Source organism: Triticum urartu, chromosome 4A (assembly GCF_056163025.1).
Source record: "Triticum urartu cultivar PI428250 chromosome 4A, HENAU_Tu73, whole genome shotgun sequence".
In the NCBI taxonomy this organism is placed as follows: domain Eukaryota; kingdom Viridiplantae; phylum Streptophyta; class Magnoliopsida; order Poales; family Poaceae; genus Triticum; species Triticum urartu.
Window position 1 is genome coordinate 143,590,212 of NC_141876.1, and position 25,040 is coordinate 143,615,251.

A 25,040-nucleotide genomic window follows, 5' to 3' on the forward strand; every position below is an offset into this window, starting at 1 on the left:
CCCAAAAATAATATAAAAGTGGATAATAAATCCCAATAATGTCCAAAATAGTAGATAATATAGCATGGAGCAATCAAAAATTATAGATACGTTGGAGACGTATCAAGCATCCCCAAGCTTAATTCCTGCTCGTCCTAATGTAGGTAAATGATAAAAACAGAATTTTTGATGCGGAGTGCTACTTGGCATAATTTTAATGTAATTCTTCTTAATTGTGGTATGAATATTCAGATCCGAAAGATTCAAGATAAAAGTTTAATATTGACATAAAAATAATAATACTTCAAGCATACTAACAAAGCAATTATGTCTTCTCAAAATAGCATGGCCAAAGAAAGTTATCCCTACAAAATCATATAGTCTGGCTATGCTCCATCTTCACCACACAAAATATTTAAATCATGCACAACCCCGATGACAAGCCAAGCAATTGTTTAATACTTTTGGTGTTCTCAAACTTTTTCAATCTTCACGCAATACATGAGCGTGAGCCATGGACATAGCACTATAGGTGGAATAGAATGGTGGTTGTGGAGGAGACAAAAAGGGATAAGATAGTCTCAGATCAACTAGGTGTATCAATGGGCTATGGAGATTCCCATCAATAGATATCAATGTGAGTGAGTAGGGATTGCCATGCAATGGATGCACTAGAGCTATAAGTATATGAAAGCTCAACAAAAGAAACTAAGTGAGTGTGCATCCAACTTGCTTGCTCATGAAGACCTAGGGCATTTTGAGGAAGCCCATCATTGGAATATACAAGCCAAGTTCTATAATGAAAAAATTCCCACTAGTATATGAAAGTGATAACATAGGAGACTCTCTATCATGAATATCATGGTGCTACTTTGAAGCACAAGTGTGGTAAAAGGATAGTAACATTGTCCCTTCTCTCTTTTTCTCTCATTTTTTTTGGGCCTTTTCCCTTTTTTATGGCCTCTTTTCTTTCTTTTTTTTCGTCCGGAGTCTCATCCCGACTCGTGGGGAAATCATAGTCTCCATCATCCTTTCCTCACTGGGACAATGCTCTAATAATGATGATCATCACACTTTTATTTTTCTTACAACTCAACAATTACAACTCGATACTTAGAACAAAATATGACTCTATATGAATGCCTCCGGCGGTGTACCGGGATATGCAATGAATCAAGAGTGACACATATGAAATAATTATGAATGGTGGCTTTGCCACAAATATGATGTCAACTACATGATCATGCTAAGCAATATGACAATGATGGAGTGTGTCATAATAAAAGGAACGGTGGAAAGTTGCATGGCAATATATCTCGGAATGGCTATGGAAATGCCATAATAGGTAGGTATGGTGGCTGTTTTGAGGAAGGTATATGGTGGGTGTATGATACCGGTGAAAGGTGCGCGGTATTAGAGAGGCTAGCAAAGGTGGAAGGGTGAGAAAAGTGCGTATAATCCATGGACTCAACATTAGTCATAAAGAACTCATATACTTATTGCAAAAATCTACAAGTTATCAAAGCAAATTATTACGCGCATGCTCCTAGGGGGATAGATTGGTAGGAAAGGACCATCGCTCGTCCCCGACCGCCACTCATAAGGAATACAATCAAAAAATAAATCATGCTTCGACTTCATCACATAACGGTTCACCATACGTGCATGCTACGGGAATCACAAACTTTAACACAAGTATTTCTTAAATTCACAACTACTCAACTAGCACAACTTTAATATCACCATCTTCATATCTCAAAACAATTATCAAGCATCAAACTTCTCATAGTACTCAACACACTCATAAGAAAGTTTTTATTATTCTTGAATACCAAGCATATTGGGATTATTTAAGTAAATTACCATGCTATTTAAGACTATCAAAGTAATCTAAGTGAAGCATGAGAGATTAATAGTTTCTATAAAACAAATCCACCACCGTGCTCTAAAAAGATATAAGTGAAGTACTAGAGCAAAACTATATAACTCAAAAGATATAAGCGAAGCACATAGAGTATTCTAACAAATTCCAAATCATGTATGGCTCTCTCAAAAGGTGTGTAAAGAAAGGATGATTGTGGTAAACTAAAAAGCAAAGACTCAAATCATACATGACGCTCCCAGCAAAACACATATCATGTGGTGAATAAAAATATAGCTCCAAGTAAAGTTACCGATAGAAGTAGACGAAAGAGGGGATGCCTTCCGGGGCATCCCCAAGCTTTGGATTTTAGGTGTCCTTAGATTATCTTGGGGGTGCCATGGGCATCCCCAAGCTTAGGCTCTTGCCACTCCTTGTTCCATAATCCATCAAATCTTTACCAAAAACTTGAAAACTTCACAACACAAAACTTAAAGTAGAAAATCTCGTGAACTCCGTTAGCGAAAGAAAACAAAATACCACTTCAAGGTATTGTAATGAACTCATTCTTTATTTATATTGGTGTTATACCTACTGTATTCCAACTTCTCTATGGTTTATAAACTATTTTACTAGCCATAGATTCGTCAAAATAAGTAAACAACACACGAAAAACAGAATCTGTCAAAAACAGAACAGCCTGTAGTAATCTGTAGCTAGCGCAAGATCTGGAACCCCAAAAATTCTAAAATAAATTTCTGGACGTGAGGAATTTATCTATTAATTATCTGCAAAACGTATTAACTAAATATAACTTTCCAAATAAAAATGGCAGCAGTTCTCGTGAGCGCTAAAGTTTCTGTTTTTTACAGCAAGTGTAACAAGACTTTCCCCAAGTCTTCCCAACGGTTCTACTTGGCACAAACACTAATTAAACACAAAAAACACAACCAAAACAGAGGCTAGATAAATTATTTATTACTAAACAGGAGAAAAAATCAAGGAATAAAAATAAAATTGGGTTGCCTCCCAACAAGCGCTATCATTTAATGCCCCTAGCTAGGCATAACAAGCAAGGATAGATCTAGGTATTGCCATCTTTGGTTGGCAATCCATAAGTGGCTCTCATAATAGATTCATAAGGTAATATAATTTTATTTTTAGGAAAGTGTTCCATGCCTTTCCTTAATGGAAATTTGAATCTAATATTTCCTTCCTTCATATCAATAATTGCACCAATCCTTCTAAGGAAAGGTGTACCAAGAATAATAGGACATGAAGGATTGCAATCTATGTCAAGAACAATAAAATATACAGGCACATAATTCCTATTTGCAACAATAAGAACATCATTAATTCTTCCCATAGGTTTCTTAATAGTGGAATCCGCAAGGTGCAAGTTTATAGAGCAATCATCAAAATCACGGAAACCTAACAAATCACACAAAGTCTTTGGAATCGTGGAAATACTAGCACCCAAATCACATAAAGCATAGCATTCATGATCTTTAATTTTAATTTTAAGAGTTGGTTCCCACTCATCATAAAGCTTTCTAGGGATAGAAACTTCGAATTCAAGTTTTTCTTCATAAGATTGCATCAAGGCATCAACGATATGTTTAGTAAACGCTTTATTTTGACTATAAGCATGAGGAGAATTTAGCACGGATTGCAACAAGGAAATACAATAAATCAAAGAGCAATTTTCATAGTTAAATTCCTTGAAATCCATAATAGTGGGTGAGGGAGTCCTGGATTAGGGGGTATCCAGACAGCCGGAATATATCCTTTGGCCGGACTGTTGGACTATGAAGATACAAGATTGAAGACTTCGTCTCGTGTCTGGATGGGACTCTACTTGGCATGGCAGGCAAGCTAGGCAATACGGATATGTGTATCTCCTTCTTTGTAACCGACCTTGTGTAACCCTAGCCCCCTCCGGTGTCTATATAAATCGGAGGGTTTTAGTCCGTAGGACAACATACAATCATACCATAGGCTAGCTTCTAGGGTTTAGCCTCTCCGATATCGTGGTAGATCAACTCTTGTAATACTCATATCATCAAGAATAAATCAAGTAGGACGTAGGGTTTTACCTCCATCAAGAGGGCCCGAACCTGGGTAAAACATCGTGTTCCCTGCCTCCTGTTACCATCCGCCTTTGACGCACAGTTCGGGACCCCCTACCCGAGATCCGCCGGTTTTGACACCGACATTGGTGCTTTCATTGAGAGTTCCTCTGTGTCGTCGCCAGAAGGAAGGATGTCTCGTCTCGTCTTTAAAGATAGTACTAATGTTGGGGGAGCTTTGGCTGTCGGCCAAACTCTCCGGCTAGGCGGTTTCGTCATGACCGCCTGTTTGGCCGCCGCACCGACGATGACTTCTCGGGTCATCGAAAACAGCCTCCACGTCAAATCGGCACTCGCCGAACAGATGGATCCAATGGAGCTCGCCTCCTTAAACGAGCTCTTGGGTCACACCGCCGCCTTGGGAGTCGCTACAGACTATGATCGGATTGGGCTTAAATCCGATCAAAGGGAGATTAACTCTCCACCGGTCACCCATCATATTGTAGTGGTGGAGGAACAATGCGGCGACCTTTCCTCTATTTTGAGGACCAACTATGTCCGGATTCCCGAGCTCTCCGAGCCGGATGCCCGTTCGCGGGAGGACAACATCCAATTCCTGAACTTAGAGTCAGGCAGCGGGCCAGGATTATCGGGTAACACCCCGGAACCGGAACTTCCAAAATTGGAAACTCCTCGGCTCCTGGATCCCAGATCGGGTAAGGGTTCGGATTCAATTCCACCCACCCACCCAAACATAAGCGATCTTTCCCACATCAGGCAAGAGCCCCAGGAAACAATACATCACTATTGGGCCAGATTCCTCCTTGCGATGAACAAGGTTAAGGACTGTCGCGAGGAAGACGCAATCCTATTTTTCGGCAATAATTGCACGGACAAGGGAATCCTTAACGCCTTAAGTCGCCGTGACATATCACGCTTCACTGACTTGGCGTCCATAGTACGAAAGTACTGTGCGATGGAAAGCACCTGGAAAACCGAAACGAAATTTTGGGATAATCCGGCTCTGAATATACACCCAGTCCGACGTAAAAGGGTGCACTATCATAAGATACCGAGCTAGTTGTAAAGAAACAAAAACCCTCTACAGGGCATGGAACCGTACTAGAGGGATGGCTGAACGGACCCTGCAAAATTCATAGTGTAGCAGATACAATACCAACGCACAACCTTAGAGCATGTTGGATACTCCGGCAGGTGGCCAAAAGTGGTGAGGATCTTCTTATCCCAAATACCACGGAGCACCATCCCGTGGATAACAATACGGTGTTAACAGTCTTTGAGACCTTTGCGTCAAATAATAGGCGCAAGCGAACACTCCACAGCATGGCCGAAATCTGCCACGTAGCAGCAATAAATCCATGGAGTGACACGGCTATTACCTTCATTGCCAGTGACGAACCTAAATTCCGAACAGCCCGAGCACCGGCCGCACTGGTCCTCAGTCCAATCGTGGATGGCTTTCGACTCACCAAAGTACTCATGGACGGCGGCAGCGGATTAAACCTCATCTATGAGGAAACTCTTCAAAAAATGGAAATAGACTGGAACCGCATTGAGCAAAGTAGCACAACCTTTAGAGGAATCATCCCCAGTCGGGAAGCACGCTGTGCTGGGAAAATCACACTAGATGTGGTATTCGGCATGCCGGATAATTACAGGTCCGAAGAAATTACATTCCAAGTGGCCCCATTCAGCAGTGGTTATCACACTCTTTTAGGACGGGAGGCGTTCACAATCTTTCAAGCCGTACCCCATTACGGGTACATGAAGCTCAAAATGCCCGGGCCCAACGGAATCATCACTCTCGCCAGTGATCTGGACACAACACTCCGCCCCGAAAACAAAACAGCCGCACTGGCCCTCGAGGCATTATCCGAAGCCCTCTCGGCCGAGGAATTAACCACGCTACGCTCCACAGTGGATAGGGACGACATGATACTCGACAAGAGATCCAAGTCCACCTCTTTTAAACCAGCGGATGAAATAGTCAAATTCCAAGTCCACCCAACGGACCCTACAAAAACAGCCTCCATCGGGGCACAGTTAAACCCCGCTGTGGACACCGCACTATGAGAGTTCATGCGCGAGAACTGGGACATATTCTCCTGGCATCCCTCAGACATGCCAGGAATCCCATGCAGGCTGGCCGAGCATAGCCTCAATATCCTAAAGGGATTCAAGCCGGTCAAGCAAGCTCTTCGGCATTTCTTCGAACCTAAGAGACAGGCCATGGGAGAGGAACTAGCCAAGTTATTGGAGGCCGGATTCATCAGAGAAATAAAAAACCCGGACTGGCTAGCAAACCTGGTGATGGTACCAAAGAAGGACAAATCCTGGCGCCTTTGTGTCGATTTCAAAGACCTCAATAAAGCTTGCCCAAAGGATCCCTTCCCCCTCCCACGCATCGATCAAATCATTGATGCTACCGCAGGACACGAGTCATTGTGTTTCCTCGACGCATACTCCGGTTACCACCAAATCAAGATGGCGGAGTCCGACCAAGCCGCAACGGCATTCATCACACCATACGGTCCCCTTCTGTTTTAACACAATGCCTTTTGGGCTCAAAAACGCCGGCGCACCATATCAGCGCATGATCCAGACATGTCTGAAGAAACAAATCGGCAAAACAGTAGAGGCATATGTAGACGATGTGGTCATCAAAACCAAACATTTCGACTCTTTGATAGACGACTTGAGGCTCACATTCGACAACCTCCAAACATACGACATCAAGCTCAATCCGAAAAAATGCGTTTTCGGCGTACCAGCCGGAAAGCTCCTGGGTTTCATTGTCTCCAGTAGAGGTATTGAAGCTAATCCGGCCAAAATCCGAGCTTTGTCACATTTGGCTACCCCAACAGACCTCAAACAAATCAAGTTAACTGGATGCATGGCGGCTCTAAGCCGCTTTATCTCCCGCTTAGGAGAAAAGGCTTTACCCCTTTATCGCCTCCTTCGGCGCACCGAACACTTCGAGTGGACGGACGCGGCCACAGCCGGATTGGAAGAAATAAAGGCCATCTTGGCAACCAACCCAATCCTGGCCGTGCCAAACATCGGTGAACCAATGCTGTTGTACATTGCGGCAACTCATCAAGTTGTAAGCGCAGTGCTCGTTGTCGAACGGGAAGCGGACGGACATAAATTCCCTCTTCAAAAGCCGGTATACTATGTATCCACTGTCCTCACTCCATGCAAATCACGGTACCCGCATTACCAAAAGATAGCATATGAGGTATTCATGACATCGCGGAAGCTGCGACACTACTTTCAAGAGTGTTTGATTACAGTAGCCTCGGAAGTGCCACTTAATGATATTATAAACAACCGCGACGCTACGGGCCGGATTGCCAAATGGGCCATTGAGCTCCTCCCGGTCGACATAACATACAAACCTCGAAGAGCCATTAAGTTGCAAGTATTGGCCGACTTCGTCGCCGAATGGACGGAGGCTGAACTCCCTAAAGAGTATGGCGCATACTCCAATTGGATCATGCACTTTGACGGTTCTAAAATGCTGGCTGGTCTAGGGGCTGTCTTCGTTCTGACGTCCCCAACCGGAGATACCGTTCAGTACGTATTGCAAATATTGTATACAGACTCCAACAATGCAGCCGAATACGAAGCTCTGTTGCATGGTCTTCGGATGGCAGCCTCCATGGGCATTCAACGCCTAGAGGTGCGTGGGGATTCAAACCTCGCAATATCCCAAATAAATGGAGACTTTGACGCCAAGGATCCGAAAATGGCGGCCTATCGAAACGCTGTCCTAAAAATGTCAGCTCGGTTCGAGGGACTCGAATTTTACCATGTGGCTCGGGAAAACAATCAGGCGGCGGATATCCTCGCTCGCATCGGTGCAAAACGTGATGCGGTCCCCCCCAACATATTTTTGGAAAGGCTGTTCAAGCCATCCGTAATTTGGGAAGGGGACACTGGTAACAACAGTCCGAACCCGGCCAAAATACCCGATACCGAACTCTCTGACACAATCGAAGGCTCTGCCACCGAAATAACACCTTCAGCCCACGAAATAATGGCCATTATTGCCCCGTGGACAGAACCATTCCTAGCCTACCTAACTAGACAGGAACTTCCGGAGGACCAAAATGAGGCACGCTGCATAGTGCGGCGATCCAAGGCCTACAGGGTCCATGAGGGAGAATTGTACAAGAAAAGCACTACCGGAGTCCTTCAAAGGTGCATCTCCGAAGAGGAAGGACGGAATCTTTTGGCAGAAATTCATGCCGGACTCGGTGGTCATCACGCCGCAGCCCGGGATCTTGTAAGCAAGGCCTTCCATACAGGATTTTATTGGCCAACTGTAACGCCCTCGATGCGGCTATATCTCCTACATGTCGAAGCACGACTTAGAGGCATAACCGCATTGAAAGCAATGTCGCAAGTGAGGTAATCTTCACATGACCCATGTAATACATAAGGGAAAGAGATACATGGTTGGCTTACAATCGCCACTTCACACAATTACTTGAATAAAGCATTACATCAACCAGTTACAATCAAGGCCCGACTACGGATCCAAAATAAAAGAAGAACCCCAAATGCGACAAGGTCCCCGATCGACCCCAACTGGGCTCCACTACTGATCAACTAGAACGAAACAACATAAAGGACAAGATCTTCATCGAGCTCCTCCGGAGCTTGGTTGCGTCACCTGGAATGGCATCATCGGCACCTGCAAGCTGGTTTTAGAAGTATCTGTGAGTCACGGGGACTCAGCAATCTCACACCCTCGCGATCAAGACTATTTAAGCTTATAGGAAGGGTAAAAGGTATGAGGTGGAGTTGCAGCAAGCGACTAGCATATATGGTGGCTAACATACGCAAATGAGAGCGAGAAGAGAAGGCAAAGCACGATCGAGAAACTATGATCAAGAAGTGATCCTAGAACAACCTACATCAAGCATAACTCCAACACCGTGTTCACTTTCCGGACTCCGCCGGAAAGAGACCATCATGGTTACACACGCGGTTGATGTATTTTAATTAAGATCAACTTCAGGTTTTCTACAACCGGATGTCAACAAATTCCCATCTGCCCATAACCGCGGGCATGACTTTCGAAAGTTCAAATCCCTGCAGGGGAGTCCCAACTTAGCCCATGACAAGCTCTCACGGTTAACGAAGGATATACCTTCTCCCGAGACATTCCGATCAGACTCGGTATCCCGGTTCTACAAGACAACTTCGACAAGTTAAAACAAATCCAGCAACACCGCCCGAATGTGCTGACAAATCCTGATAGGAGCTGCACATATCTCGTTCTCAGGGCACACTCAGATTGTCTAAACTTTCGGTAGGCCAGCCCAGAGTTGCCCCTGGTGGCCACCGGCGGCTGACGAGGTGGACCAACACTCAGAGGAGCACTGGCCCGGGGGGTTTAAATAAGATGACCCTTGAGTCCGCGGAACCCAAGGGAAAAAGAGGCTAGGTGGCAAATGGTAAAACCAATGTTGGGCATTGCTGGAAGAGTTTTATTCAAGGCGAACTGTCAAGGGGTTCCCATTATCACCCAACCGCGTAAGGAATGCAAAATCCGGGAACATAACACCGATATGACGGAAACTAGGGCGGCAAGAGTGGAACAAAAAACTAGGCAAAAGGCCGAGCCTTCCACCCTTTACCAAGTGTATAGATGCATTAATTAAATAATAGATATTGTGATATCCCAACAAGTAAATATGTTCCAACAAGGAACAACATCTCCATGTTCCAACAAGGAACAAACTTCAATCTTCACCTACAACTAACAACGCTATAAGAGGGGCTGAGCAAAGAGGTAACATAGCCAAACAACGGTTTGCTAGGACAAGGTGGGTTAGAGGCTTGGTACAACAATATGGGAGGCATGATAAGCAAGTGATAGGTATCACAGCATAGGCATAGCAAAAGAGCGAGCATCTAGCAAGCAAAGATAGAAATGATTTAGGGTATGATCATCTTGCCTGAGATCCCGCAAGGAAGAAGAACGAGTCCAAGAAGAAGACAAACGGACGTAGACGAACGGGTCCTCACAAACGCGACGTTATCGGAACCAACCCGAAGAAGCAACACCGGCAAGAAGCACACAACATAGTAAACAACCATCACATAAGCATGGCACGATGCACAAACAAGTATGATGCATGTCCGGTATAAATATGCATGGCATGGCAAAGTGCACAAACAACACTACAAGTTAAGTGGAGCTCAATATGCAACGGGTTGCATATTGATGGAACACCACATCAATTATTTAGTTCTCTCTCGTTTATGTACCCCAACAATATTAAATGTTCTTAACATGTCAAGGGTGAAGCAAAGTAAACTACCTATCTAGTCAAGTTTAAATGAGGTCGGAAGCAACGAACAAAAATTCCGGAAACTCCTCATGAGCATATTATAGATTTGGTACTGTTCTGCCCTAAACATTATTTTAGAGTTGTTAAACATGCAAGATGAATGCACCAAGTAAATCTAGGCATTTTTCTACCCCATTTACATATAAAGATTATTAAAATCTGAGCTACAGTTATTTAGTTATGAAATAAATCATTTTAGCAAGTTATTTAAGCAAATTTAAACAAACAGCATTTTAAACATGGATGAAAGTTGGATATTATTAAACTAGATGAAATTCTAAGCAAGTTTCATATTTAAAGTTTTTACATATGATGCACCATTTGTGAGATATTAAATGCATGAAGGCTAAGGGGTTTTCTATAAAACTGTTTTACTGGGATAATTAGGAAATTCATAGATCTGGAAAAAAAACATGAATGGGCCAAAATAGAGGCCGGCCCAACAAGCAACAGGGGCGGGGACTGCTCACTTCGGGCTGAGGCCCAGAACTGCGGAGAGGGAGACCGGTTGAAGGAGAGGCAGAGGTGGGCGCTGGGCCTTGCGAGGCAAGAGGGGGGCCACGCGCGGTCAATGCGTGCGAGCGGCCGCAACGGTCAAGAAAAGTCAACACGACCTGGCGCTCACGTCTGGAACAAAGTAGAGGCGCGACGCGGCGGGGCTGCGGGGCACAGGGAGGCGCGACTCCGGCGGGCAGGGGCCGGAGATGAAGCGGTGCGGATCCGGGCGACGGCAGGAGGTGAATGGCGCGGCTGCTTCTTGAGGAAAAACGTCCATGGTTGCTCCTGCTTAGAAGGGAGATAGAGACCGGAGTGTGAGCAGAGAAAAGAGGGAGGAACAGGGAGATGGAGGAAGGAGAGAACGGGAGCGGAGCTCATCTGCTGGTGTCGCTGCTCGCGGCAGATCGAAGCGGCTGGCGAGCTCCGGCTTGAGGAGGCTCTGGACGGCGACGAGGTGTTGCGCGAGGGGAGGAGCGCGTGGCCTCAGGCGCCTGGCTGTCGAAGCAGAGGAGTGGGACAACGCTGCAGCTGTTCGAGATGAAGCAGGGGCGCGGTTTCAGGCAAAGCGGAGGCAGCAGAGGGTCGAGTGCGGGCATCCAGATCGGGTGGCCTCCTGGACTCCTGGCTAGGCGACAATGACGGCAAGGCCGAGCAGGGGCCGGTCTCGGGAGGAGCTCGTCCCCCTGGTTGACGAGGAGAGAGAGGAGGGTTGGATCGATGGGCTTGGGTGGAGTCCGGTTGGGTGGTGCTGAAATTGAGGAAGATGGTCGGAGGCAGGATGGAATGGATGGATTGGGGCGCGGCATGGTTGGTGGATCTGGATCGAGGAATTTTGCCAGAGGCAGCGGGATCGAGGGGGGGGGATCCCGAGGGGAGCGACCAGGCGGCGGCGTGTGGAATGGGTGGATGGGACAGCTAGGGGCTAGGGTTTGTCCAAATAGGCATGTGGGTGGACTATTTATATAGGGAAAGGAGAGAGTTTGGACCTTCCGATCAAAAACACACGGACGAGAATAAATAGTCTAGGGAGTCCAATAAATAAAACAATGATATTTTGTAGATGTTTGGGGATGTTCCGGACCCAGCGGTAACGACTGTCCGGGTCGGGTCCGGGACAGCTTTCGGGCGCGCGCGCGAGGAGGGCCGCGGGCAGACGAGAGAGGTTAGGTTGGACCTGGTGGTAGGTAGTGGACTATGGAGAAGGCCTCACGCTGAGAAAAGAGAAGAGAGAAAGGCCCGGCGACTATTTCCGGAGACCGAAAACGTCCGACGATAGACCGACTACTATTGCCGCTATAGTTATCCGTTGGGGCGTCAAACGGACTCCGAATGCGATGAAACTTGGCAGGCGGCCTATCTACACTATAATAAGACCACACGCCAACTTTCAACCCATTCCGAGAACATTTTCCGGCCACTTATAAAATACTATTTCGGACATGCCGCAGGCGCGTGCAAATGTGTCAGGGCTCAGAACGGACAACGGAAAGAATGAGGAGACCGGGACGCATGCAAGTTTCGAAAACATGATGATGCAATGCACATGATGACATGATAAGATGCGACACGCAAGCAAAGGCAGGGCAACAACATCGAATAACTGGAAGACACCTGGCACATCGGTCACGGGGCGTCACACCAACGGCCCGGGAAGATGCACATGACCTGGTCCAACGCTGCGCGGGTTGCCAACTCTTTGCAAATCAAAGCCACATGCCACCCACCGCCCTCCAAACAATCCCCATTACATGGCCCTTTGCGGTCTGGGGGCTTGACATGGTTGGACCCCTTAAAGGGGGAACCCACAAGAAAAAAAATACTTATTGGTCATGGTGGACAAATTCACCAAATGGATAGAGGCCAAACCTGTTAAAACAGCTGAATCCGGACCGGTGATAGACTTCATATCCGGGGTTGTACACCGTTATGGCGTCCCCCACAGCATCATCACTGATAATGGCACGAACTTCACGGCCGACGAGGTAAAAATCTGGTGCAGCAAAATGGGCATCAAGCTCGATTATGCTTCAGTCTATCACCCACAAACCAACGGTCAAGTCGAGCGAGCAAACGGTCTTATAATGAGCGGCATTAAACCCAGATTAGTGCGCTCCTTAACGGAGTCTAACATGCACTGGGTAGAGGAGCTCGACTCCGTACTCTGGGGGCTGCGGACCATGCCGAATCGTAGTAACGGATATACACCCTTCTTTATGGTGTACGGCGCAGAGGCAGTCTTGCCCTGTGACATAATTCATGACCCACCTCGAGTGCGCATGTACGAAGAAAGAGAAGCCGAGCTCGATCGGCAGGACAGTTTGGACACCCTGGAGGAGGAGCTCGACGTAGCCAAAGCCTGTTGCGCATTTTATCAGCAACAGGCTCGCAGATACCAAACCAGAGAAGTACGGGCCAAAACTTATAACGTTGGCGAACTAGTTCTATGCCTGCCGGATAAGATAAAGAACAAGCTCGAGCCCAAATGGGAAGGTCCCTTCATTATTGACCAAGTTCTGACCGGTGGAGCGTACCGACTGCCGGATGCATCGACTAGTCGACTCGAGCCGAACCCATGGAACGCGGCCAGGCTCCGAAGATTCTACGCCTAGCACCGGACTCTATGTTAGTCCCCTCCCTTTGTCCATTTTCTGCATATACATTATCTGTCTTGTTTTCTTTCTTTCTTTCTTTCTTTTATTATTTCTCTAGGCCCTCAAGGGTCACCTTGTGCCTCGCTTGCACATTACAGATGCGCTAGCCGCACTCTTCATACCTGGGGGCTTCTTTCACAGAAGCTTAAATTATTTATCTGGGCCTCATGCCCCACACATGTGTTATACTTCCGCATGTACCTTTTTTCACCATTATATGCATCGATATGACTTAAGTTTTGGCCAAGCTAGGTTGCCTGGCTCTTGTATTTATGCCCTATGTTCCCGTTAATTCGGCTAGGGAATAAGGGGAGCACCTCTGCAATTGTTACTGCTGGGTCAGCCGGATGTGTACCTCAGACTGGGTGAAGCCGAAAGCTAGCGTTCTTAAGGGAATATTCGGTCGGTGAACAAAAGATGATTTTTATTTATTGACCATATCTGCCCCAGATGTTTTTCCTGCGTTTCCTATCGCAGTCCGGACATGCACTTTAGGGCATGCTTACCCAGGGAAAGGAACCCTTAACGGAACTATTCTCCCTAGCAGATGTTTCTTACTACCCATGTAATATAACATAACTAGTTGGGCACTTGTTTGATAAAGCACTAATGACCCCTATGCCTGGTCTCCACGCATACCCCGGTTCTTATACAACTAAGCGGGTATTCGGATACACTCCGGACTATTGGGCCCGGAGGTTGAAGCAAAAAGGTCCGCAACGACAAATGATCTACAATCCGGCTAGAAGGCATTATACATGTCACTTTAATTACATAGTCATGCAGACTGACTAAATTCCTCTTCCATACCATCCAACAGGCGGTCTAGCTTACAATCCCATTGAGAATACTTTGCGGCTAATTCTACTTGCCCATAAACTAAGCTAACGGGGATCTCTTTCCCGTCGGGCCCCACAGGTCCGACCTCGGCCATGTGATTTGGGTCTGCCTTGGTATACCGCGTCTTCACCATGGCCCATGCTTCTCCGGCACCCTGTCAGCAGGCTGATATCTTCCATAATCGGAAGCGCTGCCGTGCTCCCTTGAGCTTCTCGGCAAGCTCGGCAACGCCCTCTGGCAGGGAGACGGACGGCCACAAGGCCTGGGCAACACCCTGCATCACCTGCCGAACTTGTTCGTGCAGATGTGACAGCTCGGACAGAAGATCACCCGCAGACCCGGGCATTTCCTCCGCGGGACGACCCGTCAACATACCTACAGACATAACGCTGTTAGTCGGCTTCTTCGCCGAACTCCTTTAAAAGGATTCGTTCAAGCACTTACTGAAAATGCCGTGCCGAAGCCGCTTATTCTCCTTCTCGGAGTCTGCAAGCTGGCCCCGAACGTCTTTTAGTTCCACGTCCAGCTTTATATTGGCGTCTTGGAGGTTGTTTTTCTCCCGCCTAACCTCAGTCAGCACGCGTTTGCCAGCCTCTAGCTATCGCATAACATGCTGGTTCTCCGGATTGTTTTCGGATTCATCTGCAACATCTGTTGTTAGATCTGCAGCCATGCTGCACGTTATATGGTAACCATCATTCTTTAAAGTAAATGTTACCAGCAGGTGACTTTTTCGGTTCCTGCAAGGCGGCCACAGCAGCCCGTAGTTGGGTCTTGCATTCCTCTAGCTCCTGTGACAGCCTAGTATTCTTCTCTGTAAGAACCTGCACAATGGAGATGATCCTTAAATCAGTTCTGCTAACTATTTCAAGTCTCAGGGGCTACTAATGCATATAAATCGTCAGATTCACTCACCTGTACATCCTTTACATACTGATCCGTGGCTCTGGCTAGACCATCTTGAGCAGCACGGAGGTACGCCTCTCCAGAATTGAAGGCGTCGAACGCCTCTGGTGAGAAACAAGCATCACGGAGTACGGCTCGGTGGCGCCTATGATTCATGGCGCTTTCCACTTCTGAGTTTGTAGCGGATAGTCTATCTGCATCCTCTGTAGGGGGATTATCCGGCGCCTGCCCCATATAGGCTTCTGCCTCCATGTCCGGTCCTGGCGCCCGACTGGTGGAAGCGTGATTGGAAACATCGCCGGACATATTCTGACGAGCGTTTTTTTCTGTTAAAGAAACACGGGCGTCATTACATTTAGAGAAAGACGACAACCACGGAGCAGGGTTTTTCTTATACCTTTGCATCGGCGTCTCTGACCTGACCGCCTTCCTTTTTGGCCTACCCGGCCTTGGTGCCTCTTGTTGGCGAGTTGTTGCGGGTTCGACAGGGCGTCCCGAATGCCTTCCCTGTAAAAGATGCCATGTGTATATGGTGGGTGAAGTGCTTAAGAGGGGATCCTAGTTTTGGAGTTGGGATTTTTGGTTTTTCTTACTTGCGATGCAGGGAGCAGTCCGGGATAGTCGGCCGTAATGGCCACCATGGCATCGTCGCAACTTAACTGATAGAACTGCCGGTCTATCAGCTCCACGAATATAACCGAATCTTCTTCAAGTCCGGAGTCGAGGGCCCGGTCAGGGTCCTCTGGTTGTGGAGAAGGGCTGCTGACCTCCTTTATGGCTTTTCGTAGTTCCTGCCGCAAAGTGGCAAGGTGAATACTTATGACAAAGAATGCAGGAAAAATGGGAGCAGGGAGATATAACTTACCCAGCTTGGAGGATTGTACATGGAGAATCCATCCCGTGGCTTGATGCGGGTGAACTCTTTCTCACCCTTGAACAATTCAGACAGAATTTTCTCTAGAGCGGCAGCATTGTCCAGACCCTTACGCCCGCAGCGGGTGGCGTCATCCGCCCCGTTATAACACCACAAGGGGTGCCCACGATATTGAAGTGGCTCCACTCCCCGCATTATGCAAATTGACATAACTTCGATTATTGTCAATCCTGATTGAGCCAGTGCTTTGATCCAGTTCATCAGATAGAGGACTTCTCTGTTGTCTTCCGCCTGGGGGCTCCGTGGACGCCAACTTCGGCGCTTCTTCAGAGGAGCATTATTGAACTCAGGAAGACCCCGCCGAACAGGGTCCGGAAGGGGAACGTCCTCCATATAAAACCATTTTGAAGGCCAGTCTTCGGACGACTTCTTAGGGGTACCAGACAGGTATCCGGTATCGGCGATGCGCCATATTTCGGCTCCGTCCACTTGATAAAGTGAACCCCTCTGTGTGCGAGGGACGAGGCAAAATAACCTCTTCCACAGCTCGAAGTGAGCCTCGCAGCCCAGGAACAACTCGCAAAGAGCAACATAGCCGGCGATGTGTAGAAGCGAGGCATGGGTGAAATTGGAGGCCGTAGAACTCCAGGAGCCCGCGGAGGAACGGATGAATTGGAAATCCGAGTCCCCTTAGAACTCCAGAAGCCAAGAGGTTCAACATTTATGGGGCCGGACACTGCTTACAAACACTTGAAATTGGAGAAGAACCCACCTTGCAATGCCGAAGACAATACTGCGCACCGGGCTCATCGTCATTGAATCCTGGTTCGGGGGCTACTGAGGGAGTCCTGGATTAGGGGGTATCCGGACAGCTGGATTATATCCTTTGGCCGGACCGTTGGACTATGAATATACAAGATTGAAGACTTCGTCTCGTGTCCGGATGGGACTCTACTTGGCATGGAAGGCAAGCTAGGAAATATGGATATGTGTATCTCCTTTGTAACCGACCTTGTGTAACCCTAGCACCCTCCGGTGTCTATATAAACTATAGGGTTTAGTCCGTAGGACAACATACAATCATACCATAGGCCAGCTTCTAGGGTTTAGCCTCTCCGATCTCGTGGTAGATCAACTCTTGTAATACTCATATCATCAAGAATAAATCAAGCAGGATGTAGGGTTTTACCTCCATCAAGAGGGCCCGAACCTGGGTAAAACATCGTGTTCCCTGCCTCCTGTTACCATCCGCCTTAGACGCACAGTTCAGGACCCCCTACCCGAGATCCGCCGGTTTTGACACCGACATTGGTGCTTTCATCGAGAGTTCCTCTGTGTCGTCGCCAGAAGGAAGGATGTCTCGTCTCGTCTTTAAAGACGGTACTACTGTTGGAGGAGCTTTGTCTGTCGGCCAAACTCTCCGGCTAGGCGGTTTCGTCATGACCGCCTGTTCGGCCGCCGCGCCGACAATGACTTCTCGGGTCATCGAAAACAGCCTCCACGTCAAATCGGCACTCGCCAAACAGATGAATCCAATGGATCTCGCCTCCTTAAACGAGCTCTTGGATTGCATCGCCGCCTTGGGAGTCGCTACAGACTATGATCGGATTGGGCTTAAACCCGATCAAAAGGGAGATTAACTCTCCACCGGTCACCCATCATATTGCAGTGGTGGAGGAACAATGCGGCGACCTTTCATCTATTTTGAGGACCATCTATGTCCGGATTCCCGAGCTCTCCGAGCCGTTTGCCTGTTCGCGGGAGGACAACATCCAATCCCTGAACTTAGAGTCAGGCAGCGGGCCAGGATTATCGGGTAACACCCCGGAACCGGAACTTCCAAAATTGGAAACTCCTCGGCCCCTGGATCCCAGATCGGGTAAGGGTTCGAATTCAATTCCACCCACCCACCCAAACATAAGTGATCTTTCTCACATCAGGCAAGAGCCCCAGGAAACAGTACATCACTATTGGGCCAGATTCCTCCTTGCGATGAACAAGGTTAAGGACTGTCGCAAGGAAGACGCAATCCTATTTTTTGGCAATAATTGCACGGAGAAGGGAATCCTTAACGCCTTAAGTCACCGTGACATATCATGCTTCACCGACTTGGCGTCCATAGTATGAAAGTACTGTGCGATGGAAAGCACCTGGAAAACCGAAACAAAATTTTGGGATAATCCGGCTCTGAATATACACCCAGTCCGACGTAAAAGGGTGCACTATCATAACATACCCAAGCTAGTTGTAAAGAAACAAAAACCCTCTATAGGGCATGGAACCGTACTGGAGGGATGGCTCAACGGACCCTGCAAAATTCATAGTGCAGCGGATACAATACCAACGCACAGCCTTAGAGCATGTTGGATACTCCGGCAGGTGGCCAAAAGTGGTGAGGATCTTCTTATCCCAAATACCACAGAGCACCATCCCGTGGATAACAATACGATGTTAACAGTCTTTGAGACCTTCGCGTCAAATAATAGGCGCAAGCGAACACTCTCAGCATGGCCGAAATCTGCCACGTAGCAGCAATAAATCCATGGAGTGACACGGCTATTACCTTCAATGCCAGTAACGAACCTAAATTCCGAACAGCCCGAGCACCGGCCGCACTGGTCCTCAGTCCAATCATGGACGGCTTTCGACTCACCAAAGTACTCATGGACGGCGGCAGCGGATTAAACCTCATCTATGAGGAAACTTTTCAAAAAATGGAAATAGACTGGAACCGCATTGAGCAAAGTAGCCTATCCGAAATTTCAGCAGTCAATTTCTCAAGATGAGCAATCTAGGATCTTAAACCATCGAATTCTTTAGACATATAATCAAGCTCTTTATTCATAAAACTCATAAAACTTTTTTGTTCCTTAAGCTCGTTTTTGAAGAAACTATTATGTTCAAATTGCAAAACCATTAAACTCCTGACATTGCTTTCGATCTCTTCTAACCTTTTAAGGTGGAGATCACCAAATTTAGGTAGATCCATAGAGGCAAGCAAGCAAACTAACAAACAAGCAAACAAAAAGCAAGCGGGCAAAAAGAGGCAAATAGAGAAAGAGAGGGAGGATAGAGAGAGAGAGAGGGCGAATAAAACGGCAAGGGTGAAGTGGGGGAGAGGAAAACGAGAGGCAAATGGCAAATAATGTAATGCAGGAGATAAGGGTATGTGATGGGTACTTGGTATATTGACTTTTGCGTAGACCTCCCCGGCAACGGCGCCAGAAATCCTTCTTGCTACCTCTTGAGCACTGCGTTAGTTTTCCCCGTAGAGGAAGGGATGATGCAGCAAAGTAGCGTAAGTATTTCCCTAAGTTTTTGAGAACCAAGGTATCAATCCAGTAGGAGGCTACGCGCGAGTCCCTCGTACCTGCACAAAACAAGTAAATCCTCGCAACCAATGCGAATAGGGGTTGTCAATCCCTACACGGCCACTTACGAGAGTGAGGTCTGATAGATATGATAAGATAATATTTTTGGTATTTTTGTGATAAAGATGCAAAGTAAAATAAAGGCAAAGTAAAAAGCAAATGAAATAACTAAGTAGTAGGAGATTAATATGATAAAGATAGACCCGGGGGCCATTGGTTTCACTAGTGGCTTCTCTCGAGAGCATAAGTATTCTACGGTGGGTGAACAGATTACTGTTGAGCAATTGACAGAATTGATCATAGTTATGAGAATATCTAGGTATGATCATGTATATAGGCATCACGTCCGAGACAAGTAGACCGACTCCTGCCTGCATCTACTACTATTACTCCACTCATTGACCGCTATCCGGCATGTATCTAGAGTATTAAGTTAAAAGCAGAGTAACGCCTTAAGCAAGATGACATGATGTAGAGGGATAAACTCATGAAATATGATGAAAACCCCATCTTGTTATCCTCGATGGCAACAATACAATGCGTGCCTTGCTGCCCCTACTGTCACTGGGAAAGGACACCACAAGATTGAACCCAAAGCTAAGCACTTCTCCCATTGCAAGAAAGATCAATCTAGTAGGCCAAACCAAACTGATAATTTAAAGAGACTTGCAAAGATAACCAATCATACATCAAAGAATTCAGAGAAGATTCAAATATTGTTCATAGATAGACTTGATCATAAACCCACAATTCATCGGTCTGAACAAACACACCACAAAACGAGGATGGAGGGCGCGCCTGGGGGGTAGGCGCGCCCCCTACCTCGTGGCCTCCTCTTTTGTGTCTTGACGTAGGGTCGAAGTCTCCTGGGTCTTGTTTGTTGAGAAAATCACGTTCCCGAAGGTTTCATTCCGTTTGGACTCTGTTTGATATTCCTTTTCTTCGAAACCCTAATACAGGCAAAAAACAGCAATTCTGGGCTGGGCCTCCGGTTAATAGGTTAGTCCCAAAAATAATATAAAAGTGGATAATAAAGCCCAATAATGTCCAAAACAGTAGATAATATAGCATGGAGCAATCAAAAATTATAGATATGTTGGAGACGTATTAATAAGCCAGGAGGCTGCGACAAGCCGTACTGCAAGATCCACGGCACCAAGGGCCATGACCTCCAGAACTGCCGATAGGTTGAGCTGCTTGCAGAAAAGCAGAAAGCTCAATATGAAAGGCGAGACAAGGAGAAGGGCCAGGATGGTGCTGAGGGGTCCGGCAAGAAGCGTGGCGGCCAAGGAGGTCGCCCCAGCAAAGATAATCAATAAGAGAGGCCCACTCGGGGCCGCGGCAAGAAGGAAGAAGATGATGATCATGATGAGGACGATGAGTCCGGTGAGCACGAATTCCAGAAAACTACATAGGCCATGTGCGTCGATGGTGGCGCCTCACTGCACACCTCTCACCTCCAACTGAAGTAGTGGGCGCGTGAGGTCACTGCGGCAGAGCCATCGTTCGATGCCCAGAAGCCACTGAAGTGGTCCCACACGCCCATCATTTTTGACACTGAGGATCACCCTGATCACACAACTGCGGTCGGGTGTTTGTCGTTGTTGGTTTCACCAACAATACGCAACCTCAAGGTGACAAAAGTGCTGGTTGACGATGGGGCCGGTCTGAATTTGATCTCGCCCGCTGTGATCAAGAAGCTGCAGATTCCTGATGGAGATCTCGAGGAGATGGGTATGTTTCAAGGGGTCAACCCGGGAAGGAGTCAACCAAAAGGTAAGATCACGCTACCTGTTACGTTTGGGGGCGAGCTGAACTATAGGATGGAGAAGATTGTTTTTATGTCACCGAGATCCCCTTGCCGTACAATGGGATCCTTGGCTGCCCAACACTGGCCAAGTTCATGGCGGCGTCACACTACGCCTACAACACGATGAATATGCCAGGGCCGCTGACCATCATCACCGTCCCCTCTGACAAGAAAGACACGCTCATCTGCGCCGACCAACTCTACCAAGAGGCAGTTGCAGCAACTGCCGCCAAGGCACTTGCTCCTGCCGCTGAAACCCCGGGAAGGAAGAAGGCCGGCAAGACCCCTTCCGGCAATACCTCTTGCACCCACTCCGGCAAGCACGCCTCTTCTGAGTGCAGCGCTCCCATTGAGGACGTGCCAGAGAGCTCCACCAGCAAGAGCAAGAAGTCCAAGGCTGCGCCACCAGAAACCAAGAAGGTGTCCAACAAGGAGGACGGCACGGGCGGGGCTTTCACTATAAGCTCCACCCTCGACAGCAAATAGGAAAGCGCGCTCGTCGCCTTCCTGTGGGCGAATGTCGATGTGTTTGCATGGCAAGCATCCAACATCCCCGACGTTCCCAGGGAGGTGATTGAGCACCATCTTGCTGTTTGTCCTCATGCGCGGCCCGTCAAGCAGAAGGTCAAGAAGCAAGCTTTGGAGCGACAAGAGTTCATCATCGAGGAGATAAGGAAGTTGGAGGCGGCAGGCCTGGTTAGAGGAGTGCTCCACCCTACGTGGTTGGCCAATCCTGTGGTGGTGCATAAGCAAATGGGAAATGGAGGCTGTGTATTGACTACACAGATGTCATAAAAGCCTGTCCAAAGGATCCTTTTCCTCTACCACGCATCGACCAGATTGTGGACTCCACTGCCGGGTGTGACCTGCTATCTTTCCTCGACGCTTATTCAGGATACCACCAGATCTTCATGATGAAGGAAGACAAAGAAAAAACCGTGTTCATCACCCCATGTGGTACGTACTGTTTTGTACGAATGCCTTTTGGGTTGAAGAGCGTTGGGTCAATGTTTGCCTGAGTGGTCCGGATTGGTTTTGAGCCCCAGCTACATAGAAATATGGAAGCTTATATGGACGACATAGTGGTCAAAACCAAGGATAGGGCCACACTCGTGCAAGATTTAGAAGAAACATTTGCAAATCTGCGCAAGATAAACCTCAAACTCAACCCAGAGAAGTGTGTGTTCGGTGTCCCATCAGGCAAACTCCTTGGGTTCTTTGTGTCTCGACATGGGATCGAAGCATATCCCGACAAGATCAAAGCAATTGAGCAGATTGAGGCGCCAAAACGGGTTAAAGACGTCTGTAGGCTCACCGGTTGCATTGCTGCACTGAGTAGGTTCAGCTCCAAATCTGCTGAGCGCGCCCTCCCCTTTTTCAAAGTTTTGAAAAGGCGGGTCCAGTAAAGTGGACTCCGGAGGCAGAGGCTGCGCTGCAAGATTTGAAGAGGTACCTCTCCTCCACGCCAATACTAGTCGCGCCTAAACCACAAGAACTATTCCTGTTGTACTTAGCAGCAACGAATCAAGTGGTCAGTGTTGCACTGGTGGCACAAAGGGAACTTGGGGAAGAAGCAGCAGTAGAAGCAGAGCCGTCGAATGATGGGCCGGAGCCCTCCCCGGCAAGGCCCGGTTCCGGCAAGACAGAGTCTGAGCGGATGGGCGAAGTGGGACAGAAGAAGAAGGTGGTGCAGCACCCGGCTTATTTGGTTAGTTCCCTCTTACAGGGGGCTAGATTAAGATATTCTGGTATGCAAAAGTTACCTTTTGGCCTCCTTATGGCCTCGAGAAAGCCGCGTCACTATTTCCAAGCGCATGAGATCACCGTTGTCACCCGCCTCCCCTTGCAACGGATTTTGCACAACCCAGATGTGATAGGGAGGATTGTGCAGTGGGCATTGGAGTTTTCGAGCTTTGGCCTCAAGTTTGAAAGTACTTCAATGATCAAGAGCCAAGCCTTGGCAGAATTCATAGCGGCATGGACCGCAACACCCGATGAAGAGGTTCAAGAAACCACCCTTCCCGACAAGGAGGCCTGCCGCGATTGGGTTATGTACTTTGATGGTGCTTTCTCACTACAAGGTGCTGGTGACGGCGTGCTACTCGTCGTGCCCACCGGAGAGCACCTCAAGTACGTAGTCCAGACGCACTTTCCCAGGTAAAAATCAACGAACAACACGGCGGAGTACGAGGGATTGCTTGCCAGTCTCAGGATCGTGGCAGACCTCGAAATCGAGAAGCTCATCATCAGAGGTGATTCACAGCTCGTCGTTAAGCAAGTCAACAAGGATTACCAGAGCCCGTTGATGGAGGCCTACATGGATGAAGTGAGGAAGTTAGAAGAGCATTTTGATGGATTGCAAGCAGAGCATGTTCCCCGAGTGGAGAACGGCATTGCTGACAACCTGTCGAAGTGCGCTGCCCTGAAGTTGTGTGTGGAACCAGGCACCTTTGTGCTTCAATTAACTCAACCGTCTGTCGATCCATCAGCAGGATAGAACAAGCGAAGGAAGGCAGGCCCTGGCAAGTACTTTCCCGCTGAGCTCCTAGGAGCCGCCGGCAAGGACGTTGCCGGGTGCCCCAAGCTTGCCGGAGAGCAGCAACCCTCGGCGGAGCCTCAAGCTCTGACCGTAGAGGCAGCTGCCCTTGCGGCCGAAGATGTGCCTTTAGTCCTTGCCGTCGAGCCTTAGATCCGGCATGGGCACATCACACCGTCTGTTTCCTACAAACAGGGGAGCTTCCTGAGGAACAAGCAGAAGCAGAGGAAGTAGCCCGTCGGTCCAGTATGTACCAGTTTGTGGATGATGCCCTATACAGAAGGAGACTGAACGACATGAAGTTGAAGTGTGTTCCTCAGGAAGATGGATTGAGGCTGTTGGCGGAGATACATGGAGGCATGTGTGGCTCCCACATAGGGTCGAGAGACCTTGCTGGCAAAGCATTCCGGCATTGCTTCTTCTGGCCCACCGCCCTCCAAGATGCAACTTCCCTAGTAACCAAGTGTGAAGCATGACTATTCCATTCAAAGAAGCTTCATCAACCAGCCCAAGCCCTTCAGACAATCCCTCTTTCCTCGCCATTTTCGGTCTGGGGCTCGACATACTGGGCCCCTTTCCCCGCGCTGTCAGGGGCTTTGAGTACTTGTGCGTCGCGATCGACAAGTTCACAAAGTGGCCGGAAGTGGAACCACTGAGAAAGGTGACATCACAATCAGTCGTCAAGTTATTCAAGGGGCTAGTCCACCGTTTTGGTGTGCCCAACAGAGTCATCACCGACAAAAACACACAGTTCACGATCCGCATCTTCATGCAGTACATCCAAGACCTCGGCAACAAGGTTTGTTTTGCTTCTGTTGCTCATCCCACAAGTAACGGCCAGGCCGAGAGAGCGAATGCAGAAGTGCTGTGAGGCCTCAAGACTAGGACTTTTGGCAAGCTATACAAGTGTGGAGGGTGCTGGGTTGATGAGTTGCCAACAGTTCTTTGGTTGATCAGAATGACACCAAATTGAGCTATTGGCCAGACACCCTTTGCCCTGGTTTACGGGGCAGAAGCATTTCTCCCCATGGAACTCATATACGGGTCACCTCGAGTGCTCGCTTATGATGAGCTTGAGCAAGAGCAGTTGCGCCAAGAGGATGCGATGCTCCTTGAGGAAGATCGTCTTTGGGCTGAAGTGCGAGCTGCTCGCTGCCAGCAGGCCTTGCGCCACTATCATAGCCACAAGGTTCATGCCCGAAGCCTTGAGGAAGGCGACCTTGTTCTTCGGCGGATTTAATCTGCCAAGAATTCAAACA

The 25,040-nt window shown here is 47.9% G+C and overlaps 1 protein-coding gene across 1 annotated transcript; it reads left to right on the plus strand.

The window, feature by feature from the left end:
- Positions 1–22,902: 22,902 nt before the first annotated feature.
- Positions 22,903–23,742, plus strand: LOC147975167 (uncharacterized). The gene is made up of 2 exons (XM_087520303.1): positions 22,903–23,375; positions 23,457–23,742. The coding sequence occupies exons 1-2, from the start codon at positions 22,903–22,905 to the stop codon at positions 23,740–23,742; spliced, it is 759 nt and encodes a 252-aa protein (XP_087376429.1).
- The last annotated feature ends 1,298 nt before the right edge of the window (positions 23,743–25,040 follow it).

What these genes read in the sequence shown, in the direction of transcription:
- LOC147975167 (XM_087520303.1), top strand. Translation starts at nt 22,903, where the DNA reads ATGGGCGAAGTGGGACAGAAGAAGAAGGTGGTGCAGCACCCGGCTTAT. An exon ending in CCCACCGGAGAGCACCTCAA is followed by an intron (nt 23,376 to 23,456) that starts GTACGTAGTCCA and finishes TGCCAGTCTCAG; the next exon opens with GATCGTGGCAGACCTCGAAA.